Below are 10637 nucleotides of genomic sequence, written 5' to 3'. Positions count from 1 at the left end.
CTATCTGTTGGCAACAGATCAATTTACGACGTCCAAACGGCCTGTAAACCCATGATACAGATATGCAGTTGAAACTTATTTTGTGTTTTTCCATTTTGCTGTAAAAACAATAAACTTATCAGGTTTAATTTCATCGTCTAGCGACTCAAGTCTATGAAGTGATACTAAACAATTTACAAAAAAGTTCACACCAAATTGAACGAATTCTGTCTTAAAATTAAAAAAAAAATCAGCGTCACAATATGAAGATAAAAACTAATATGGATAGTTGCATGGAAACTTTCAGATATCGTTTTAATTTTGATGTAACGACACAAACTGTATAAACATTACTAAAAAAGAAATATCAGGCAATTTAGGGTTTTAGTACATACGCAAAGTTATTTGGCTTTTTATTGTGGAAGGCAAATGTTTGTTGGTGAAACGGATTAATTGAATTTGATTATACTTATAGGATTATATTTTTGGCCGCTTTCACGAGAATGCTAACCCTAACGTTAGGGATATGAATTATAATCCATGGTATTGATTTTCATGAGGATCTATAGAAGGCTAATCTAACCTCTGTGCAACACTTTTGGATATATTACAGAAGTGTGGCATCAATATGAAAAGAGAGTAAGAAAAAGTGAAACATGTTAATGCAAAATTCACTGTCGAAATTTGGTGTATATTTTATCATTTTGTGTGTGGATTATTTGATTCTTGCGGAAGTGAATTTATAGAAGTTATATTCATTATGTTTGGTTGTATTAAGTGTAAAGCACAGATGTTTCATAATAATAGACTTGAGGCGTCAAAATGAACAGAGTGAAAGAACTGAAATTTATACCCGTGAAATGTTTGTTTCATTGATTGTTAAAGGTACATTGCAGATTCGCCGACCGTTTGAACAAATGTTCTGTAATCTTAGAAACGGGAATTATTTGGGTTTAACTAATCAATAATGGTGACCAATGCTCGCCGCCGAAATCTTAGCCTTCAAATGTATATGTGTATAGTTTGAGACACTGATTGGAAAGATATCATGTGGAATTCCTATTTGGGGTATTTCGAAGAAAGTATACGATTTTTGTACATTTCTAATCTACCCCAAAATTGGCGAATCTGTCCTTTTAATATAGCGTCTATAAATTGATTAAAAGATAAGTTCATTTCAGTGAGTAGTTTTTTTGTTGTTGTCCCCTAAATAATCTTCCAATAATTCCGCCATTTTGGATCACATATTGATACCCTGGGCACTTTGACACTAACAGTACCAGTTAAATATTAGAACTCGAACAACAATGAATTGACTACAGTATTATATAATTATATATCAGCTGTTGATTAACATTTAATGTTAGTATCAGAATACTAGTATAGTATTTAATATGATTATAGCACATAAATCTTGTTTTTATCTAACTAATAGAAGTAAATTTGATACCAATATTTCATATAACATACATCATACGTCATGAATTAAAAGATTACGGATATTTCTTATACTGTTATTACTCAAGTACCTTAGGTCTCACATACACTGATAAATATTTCAAAGCTGTGGTCATTTTTGAGAACAGAATCTAAAAGTGCACTGGTACTCAGACTAGAATCATCAGAAATTGATCCAGTTTCTTTTATCTTTCTTTAGTCATCTTCATCGTCACGATTTATGACCATATTGGAAGGTATTTCGGACTATAAAAATAGTCTGCGTTGTAAGTTTGGGCTGTTTTTTTTTTTTATCCATAACCGCTCAATTTCTTAGTTTCTCCACGAAATATGTATATGAATGTTAAATTAGATTGTTGCATCTATTCACTTTTAGTCTTAATAACGAATTATTCATCCATAAAGATATCACCAGACCAATATTACACGTCTTATCTCAGTCAGTCATGTGGATATAAAACGTTATTTTACTTAGGCTACAAATATGCATTTTCTGTGAATTTTTTATTTTTTTTTTTTTATTTTAAACAGATGTGAATGGTTTATTTGGACTATAATATTATAGGCGACAGACAATCTTATAATGCGATTGGGAAACCGCGAAGGGGTTTTTCTTCAATGGTGCAAATGAGACGAAAAGGGGCTGTTGTCTAAGCAAAGTAAAAAGTCTTTTGGTTTTTTGTCTATATTTTTTTTTTAATAAAATTAATATCAACCTCAAAATAGTACTTTTAGTCTTATAATGCCTTTATGTGATAACAATACATGTAATTATTTGTAAGTTGATAGCGGATTGTTATATGGAGAGGAGCTTATTCGACTCTACAGTGGGTGGAGTATGTGATGGAAATAACAAGCATTCTAAGTAAAACTTTACATACAAGTAATTACAAATCAGAGTACATAAATAAATCTGTCGTTCGTTCATAGCTACCAAATCTGTTGTTTCGAACTGTTAGGTTGGTTGGTAGAGGACAGGTTAAAGTTCGCTTCCAGCGGATGCCGATATCGCAAACTAGGTAGTTGTTGTTAGTCGTGATAATTGGTAGTCGTAACAGTTGGTAGTTGAATTGGTTCAAATTGGACGATTCTGTGTTGTTGGTTTGGTTGTTGATACTTCGTAAGATCTGGTCTGGTCGAATGACATGGCGGCGAAACTCGGCCCTTGTTGGTGTTGCCTGAGTTACTCGGTTTTCTTCATTCTTCCTCTTCGTTCTGATCATGGTAATTCTTGTTGGTAGTCGAATGGTAGTCGTTGGCTTGGTAAGGTTTGGTTAGATTATCTGATAAATATATATAGATACAGCTTAATGGAACAACGATCAATGGTTAAAGTTTGATGCAACGTTTCGACGTGTTTCCCCCGTCGTCCTCAGGCACATAATAAGAAGTGATGGGCAAACTATAAATACATTAATGCTTACATGTTTGAATTAGTTTACCCTCATTCTTTTCGAGCTTGTTTATGAGTTATTTGCTACATCTCCATATTGATGACGAATAATGTCTTTGAATGGCATTTAACAATTGTGAGTACGATATATAGACACAGCCTTATGGAACAACAATCACTGGTTAAAGTTTTATGGAACGTTTCGACGTGTTTCCCCCAGGCACACAATGACAAGTAGTGATGGGCAAACTATATATACATTAATACTTAGATGTGTGAATTAGTTTACCCTCACTTTTTTCAAGCTTGTTTATGAGTTTATTTGCTACATCTCCAGATGACTTTATCTGATAACTGTTGAAAAGATAGCTTGCCAGGCAAGGTAATATACGCCCACTGGCAGCTTTGATTTTTGAATAAAAAATATTTAGCAGTACAGTAACCAGTATGAAATATTCAACCTACTGAAGGTTGAATATTTCACTTCTTCTGAACTCTTTAGAGCGATACTGAATGATATTGAGTATGATTTATTGCCGTTGTTCTTGAAAACGTGTTCAATTTTTAGCTCGTGAAATTATTAGAAGGCAAATATTCAATCTTCAGCGGGGTACTGAATAATAGAACCAAGTTTTGTCAAATCCAGCAAGAATCATGCCTTTTAGAGCTAAATTTGAAAGCGTTTTCAAGAACAAGGACAATAATTCATACTAAATATTTTTCAATTCTGATTTTCAATAGGGTTCATCCTTGGGTGATTATGAACATTCACACCAAGTATCGTCAATATCCGTAAAGAATTGTGCCTTCTAGAGTGTTTAAGAGTTAAAAATTGGATGCGTTTTCAAAAACAAGGGCAATAACTCATACTTAATATTTTTGATTCTTCTGATTTTCAATAGGGTTCATCCTTGGGTGATTACGAACACTCATACCAAGATTTGTCGAAATTCGTCAAGAATTGTGTCTTGTAGAGTGTATACGAGCAATTGTGGACGGACGGACCGTTGGACGGACGGACGGACATGGGTGACGGCAATATACTTTGTGTTCCATAGAAATTTTCTGCTGACACGGAATCCGCTAGTTGATCACGTGACTTCATTCGTTGGATTATATTCTAGCAGACGACACTTGGAATTCCGATTACCGCTCGGGATTATAATGAAATTCGGCCGATAAAAAATGACGTTTGGTAATAAGTGAAATCCGCCATTTTGTACTTGTCAAAGTATACATTAATACATTTTACCTTTCTTGAAATTACTGGATTCATTCTACTAGCTGACATTGTACAGAAAACCCATTTTTATTAAAATAAACTAATGCGGAGGTCGCGCAAGGTCGCTCACGTAAATTATTAATCATTTCCGAAAATTCACGAATAATAGGTTTCCACGAAATTAGGTTACTTGACTGTATATTGTTTATGCTGGATACGTTTGATAGCCTTACCTCCACTGATTTTCAAAAAATTTAGGAATAAATTTTGTCGACTAAGCTATTATTCTATTTCGGGGAAGGGAGGGTTTGATTGAAACTATTTTTCGTTAAACAATTAAAATATCTAGGTGAAAATTTGTGAAAATAAAACATTAAAGTTTTAAAATCTAGAAAAAGGCTAGATTCGTTTGACGATTTAGCACTCAAAACACCAAATCATCTTATTTAAACTATCTCCAGTTTCAGTATTAATAGTTAGAGATGCCCACTAACCTGTAGGACATCTGGGAATAAACGCTACACTTTCTTACATACGATACGAAAGAACTATTGTAATTGCATTTAGTCTGTGATATCCAAATATATTGTAGGTACAAAACATGCTGCTAAAAATATCAGATCTACCGATCGAAAGTGTTATTTCAGGTGACGCCCCCTTTCAGCCGAACCGGTGTCGATTGTCATAGTCACATTTCCTTTGGACAATATTGAAAGCTTTACTCATGAACGTTCCTGCAGCCATTCAAAAAGATGTTTCTATTTTTATTGTCTCTCGACCTGCCTTTTGATTGCTTTGGTGTACCAGTGGATGTTCTGGTGAACAGAATTATATCAGCACAGCGAAAAAGTGCATGTACCTTCTTTGTCAATGAACAGTCTGTAATTCCGTGGTCGTAAGTCCATCCTGCAGATGCCACATCATAAACTGTTCAATGGTTTGATCAGATCTTCTGGGTAAGGTATCCTTTTCTTTTTGTTCTAAAGGTGATTTCTTAAGTTTCTAGTAGTTTTCAACAGTTGCCAATAGTTTCTAATGTCTCTAAGCATATATTAACAAGTAAAAATATGAAAGTAAATGTTTTACAGTGATATATAGAGTGGTAGGTGTCTATGACGATTAGTAAAAGTAATAATCACACATCTGCTTAGAAATATAGGGTTAACAAGGTTGGCCGGGGCATGAAACATAAGATTAGAATATGGTTGCCCCAACCCCCACCATCTCTCCGAGTTGAATGCTCGTTTAAGATTTCATCAGAAGTTTATAATTTGTTTGTTTATTGTTTTGTTTTTTGTTTGTGTGTGCTTCTGTGTGTATATTTAATGCATAAGAAATATGTATTTGAAAAAAGGTGTCTTTCTGATATATATCTTAAGGGGACATATGCGCCAATTTTTATCACCAATCGTACCTTAGTCACAGAAACAGGGATTATTTTAGCTAAGCTAATCAGTAATAGAGTTCACATCTCACCATCGAAATTTAAGCCTTAAAATCCAATTTCCGTGTTTGAAAGTTTAAATGACGACTCGTCAATTAGTAAAATTTTGTCATATATTGAAAATACATATATAGAAATAGAAAGTGAAACTCCTAGATAAAGGTATTTTTGAAGGAATTATGCTATTAAGTCTATTTCTAGTATTTATCAAAACTATGTATATTCATTTATTCAAGACCCAAATTAACCCCCGAAATAGCGAATCTGTGCTATTTTAGTCTTGACAAAGTATCTATTATAATACAATGAGATAGAAATGGAAATGGTGACCATTTTGGATTTCGAGAAAGATTTTTTTAGCTTCTTGTGTATTTCGAAATTTAACAGTAATTATTTATGGAGTGTCTGAGGCATATATTTACTTGCATTTTGTATGCAGGTTTTCTTGCAAAATTATTAGAAATACGGGAATTGGCGGCCATTGTGGCCCTAATATGTTGTTCCACCTATCCTAAAATAATGAACGTTTAAAACGAAATGTTAAAACCTATATTGACCAAACGCTCTTTTAGTTTATTAGCGCGTCAAATATGAGCACTCGAGACCCAAACTTCAGGAGGCTGTATAAAATTTTCCACAAGCTAGAACCATGGGGAAATCTGATAGTTCTATCTGCATTTGGCAATCATTAGCAGTTTCCGTAAAGCTGAACCTGACTCGTTAATGAATGGAAAATTTCGTTGTCACTGGCAAAGTATTGTGTCTTCTTTGAGACTCTTTACTTCCGGTATTTAACAGTGATCAAGTAATATTAAGATCTAAATATAGTCCATAAATTTAGAGCCTTTGTGAGATAAACCTGTCACTAACTGAAGGTGGGTTTCCTTATTTTTTAGTGTCAAATTAAGCAAATTTGTTTAATTGGTATTTCAAATGAATTATCGTGTATTCTTAATTATATCATTAAAAGTTTAACCAAACATTAATGTCCATGTATATACAGCCTGGATGAACAAAAAAAAAAAAATACTTTTTGACCTTTAACAGTGATTTGACACTAACGAATTTTCATAAATGAAAATAAAGGAATCCATCTTTAATGCTATTAATTCACCAATTATACATTTTATTTATTCAGTTTGAATCCATAGGCACTATCTTACGAAGTTCTTGTTTTCATTGTCTTTGTTTACTCTTAGTCCTGAACGACCAGTCTCTCATTCTTAAATTACCAGAATCACGTGATTATGTGACATAAATGGCACAGTAACTTTCAATACTATGATAAGTTGCAGAGCGGCAAGTGTAACTTTTACGATAGTCCGTTTGTATAAGCAGATAAATTATAAACAGTGACGTCATTTTTAGGTTCCTTCAAAGGCACTGACGTCATCTTTTTTTAAATGTCAAATTTGGACCTTTTCTGGTGAAGGGATTTTGGTAACTTTTTGTATGTTGTTCTGCACACCTTGTAATACAAAATAATACCATAAAACAATTTCTTGCAATTTTTAGGGGGTAATACTCTATTATAATTTTTTTGCATACTGTGTTGAAAATTGATTTCATGCCTGCCATATAGCCTACGTATCATTAAAACGAAATAATTTTAAAAAGTATTGAAAAGGGCTCCGTGGCAACTTTTCTTGGAAAAAAAAACCAAATCCTTACAAGACGATTCATTACGAATAAATTATAAGATAGCTTGCTAGGCAAGCCCACTGGTATCGTGTCCAAACCTCACGCCCATTCATCATACTTCCTCGGGGCCGTGGTAATTTTAGGGAGAAAAATTACGTATTCATAGCTAAATATTGTCCAATCAAAATTGACGCAAATTTCAGCCAACCAAAACAATTCACTCGTTATGACGCTTTGTTTGCGAACGAAAGCAGTATGCCTTTACATATTTTGATGAATACACGGTACAGCATTTAGTAAGATTTTCGTTAAAGAATTGAAGCCGGGAGAAAATCAAACCTTTCTTTAGAATATTTACGTTGAACAAATGTGTTCTTATCTCTTTAAACTGGCGGTGGCAACGCGGTGTTGTGTTTTGTGTCATTTCAACGCCCCCAAAGTGTAGTGGGCTTTAATACGGGTAAATAGGACCATATAAGATCGTGTGAAAACCCGTATTCGTGATACGATGGCCCACTGACAGTTGTCAGATAATGACGTTATAAATGACCGTATTAACTGGTAGAATATATAGAATAATTATGTTATTTATATGTTGTAGAGAAATGCTTTAATGGAAAGAGCGGCTACAGATGGTGTTGATGGTAACAATAGATTGAAAGTTGCTCCAATTAAAAAACCAGGTAGATTAGCCCCCTGTATTCCTGTTTGAAGCAAAGCTAATATCACCTGTGTGTGATCTCTGATTGTTGTGATTCTTGGGTTTATGTGGTAGCTCAGTGAGTAAAGATCATGCTCACTAACCAGGGTTCAGGGTGCATTCTAGTACCCAGATAGATACAAGTCATTTTTATTTGCCCACATCTCTTATAATTTGATGTAGGCCTATTTCTGCATACTTATTAAAACATGAACCGCACAGAAAACGACTAGGAATCGAGCAGAGAAACGACTAGGGAGCGATCTCAAACTACATTAAGATAAATTCTAAGCAAGTTTATTACGCCAAAGAAGTAATTAATTTCCCAAAAATATGTATTTGGGAGAAGTGCACATAATGACTCTCAAAATAATAAAAAATTAAAGTGACCCTTTCTTGATATTTTTAAATATTCAATGTCAATGATTATTTTGCTGTTTATTTTTTTAACATAAACTATTATTGAAACAATGTAGAGTAATAGAGTTTCCGTTCATAAGCTTTGCTACCTTTATCATGTCTCTAAGACGAAATTTAGTACAATATTTGATGACTTCACGCAACTTAATGTATCACAGTGTATCTTGAAATTTCACGACACTATTTAACAATATATTAACAATTGCTTCAAACATAGGATATAAAATATCTGAAAACAGTATCCGCTCATTTTGGTTGTTTTATTTGTTTATATCTCCTTTTTTTAGATTTAAGTACAAAGAAGGAAGAAGAAACTGTAACAACGGTACTTATATTGTCCTATTTCAATAGTATTAGTTTTATTTCAATAAAATCTACATGTTCTAATGAGAAATTGATGAATATTCAGTTTTGACTATTAAATTGAAATAATATTTTATATATAAAATGTCATTCTTGTATAAAGATCATTGGATTTGAGCAAAAAAAAAAAAAAAAAAATACTACAAAAAGTACATGAGGAATTATTTTGTGCTCAATTAGATTTCAGTTCATGGAGTAACTCGGTTTATTTTGGGTTTTTGTATGGGTCATATTAAGCTTATGACAAGAAATCAATATTTGACCATTCTGTTTTTCATTCGTAGATTGATATTTCTAAATATAAAAAGAATGGAAAATGGACAATATTACCACTATCTGTAATACCCAAACTTAGCTTGCCTGATTTATCTACTATTTATCATAGGTAAGTTAAATATATTTAGCATAATTAAAGTTGGTAAACTCCTGAAGTCATTCAACCCAACAATTTGGTCAACTTTTTTACTCAGACTTTAGTAAAGCCAATGTTCATCCCCAAGATGATCTAGTTTTGACTCCCAACAATTTCATTTTTAGCCAAACCAGCGGACTATAAGCATCTGAATCGGTCGATGAAGTGACATATAACTCACGTTGGAGACACGTGCAGAAAGTAGTACGTCATGCAGTTGTGAAATAAAACTAAAATTTGATATTTGGACTTAAAACGTTTAGTATTTTAATTCGAAGTATTTATAGGTTACTTACTTCGTTGCCTGCCATGTTAAGTGCTGCCTTATTTATTGTATGACAAGGTTATGACTTGTTATTCAAGCAATCAATTCCTGGTTCATTCAAAATGGACGTCCTCGCATGTCTTTTTTGAGAATATGGTATAACTCTGTGAACTAATATTCTTGGAAATATGTATTGAGAAGAGGTATATATTGCATAGTATCCATTTATTGTTATCGTTTCCATGGTAATTTAGATATCAGATCTATGTGTTATCATTTTATTATCGTAGATATTTAGATCAAAATATACAATATGAGTGTAAAGATAGACTAAGAATGGGTAAAATAACTGATGGTGGATGGGATGTTTGTGCAGATGAACCTTACAGACCAACTAAAGATGGTTTCGTTTATTCTTTTGGGTAAGCTTTTTCTTTTTCTAAATAAGTGTTGTTGACTGACTTGTAAACACTTGAGCTGCAGTTATTAGCTTCCACTTCCTCCCAATTCTTTTTAGCCACATTCTGCCATTTGTGCAAGAAAAACGCCGCCGCCAATTTGAGTAATCAGTGGCAATTTCTTAGAAATGCCACTGCGAGCGTCAGTGCAGTGGGCCTAGCCTAGATCTCTGCCGCTCGACATTGGTCGTACCCACAAATAAGTCTGTTGATACGAGAGCAGAGTGATTGGAAAAGTGTAGGAAGACTACAATGAATTATGATCACGTACAGTTGTCAATGAATGCTGTTGCAACTACGCAGTGGGTTGATTATGTAGGAATAACTAAATTGGAAAAAAAAACTACTTGTAAATCGTACTTACTAAATCATGAAGCGGCTTGAAACGACCAGGAGTCGACCAAAGAAAACGTGAAACGACCAGGAAACAACCTCAAGTCCGGCGCACACGTGGTGAGTCAACAGCTCGGCTATTTGTCTCGCATGTGGGTTGGCTCAGTTATATGGTTTCACCGCAGACGGTGCAACTTTTCAGCTGTTGAAAATCAATCAGCACCAGCGTTTCTTAGAATCAATAGGTGATGGTCCTTTTTGAGTTCTAAGAATTTTTAATTGGGAGGGATGGGAGAACTGCTTAATTTGACACTAAAAATCAAGGAAACCCATCTTTAAGTTCATTTAGATAATTGTCTCTATTAAAGACTGTGACAATATTGCTTGTTCATCAAATTGGAATTATTAATTAAACTTTCGTTCATTTTTTTTTATTACCGGTAACTTTTATTTTTTATATAGCCACTTCATTTAGTTACAGCCCTCTTGAACTTTCGTCAAATTAATCTTTTTGAACTAACTCAATGATGCCTGCTTTAACTAATCAAA

At 33.5% G+C, this 10637-nt stretch overlaps 1 protein-coding gene across 1 annotated transcript in view; it reads left to right on the top strand.

Annotated features, from left to right (window-relative positions):
- Positions 1 to 6145: 6145 nt before the first annotated feature.
- LOTGIDRAFT_175388 (hypothetical protein) overlaps positions 6146 to 10637 on the top strand; it is a gene marked incomplete at both ends in the record, with an annotated part of 5658 nt that continues 1166 nt past the window's right edge. The window contains 5 exons of the mRNA XM_009056420.1: positions 6146 to 6196; positions 7739 to 7820; positions 8545 to 8582; positions 8905 to 9005; positions 9588 to 9719. Of these exons, the coding sequence (XP_009054668.1) occupies positions 6146 to 6196; positions 7739 to 7820; positions 8545 to 8582; positions 8905 to 9005; positions 9588 to 9719 (404 nt within the window). The remainder of the gene's footprint in view (positions 6197 to 7738; positions 7821 to 8544; positions 8583 to 8904; positions 9006 to 9587; positions 9720 to 10637) is intronic.

Source organism: Lottia gigantea, assembly GCF_000327385.1.
Source record: "Lottia gigantea unplaced genomic scaffold LOTGIsca_275, whole genome shotgun sequence".
NCBI lineage: Eukaryota > Metazoa > Mollusca > Gastropoda > Lottiidae > Lottia > Lottia gigantea.
Note: the sequence above shows the minus strand (reverse complement) of the source record. Positions and strands in the feature narration are given on the sequence as shown.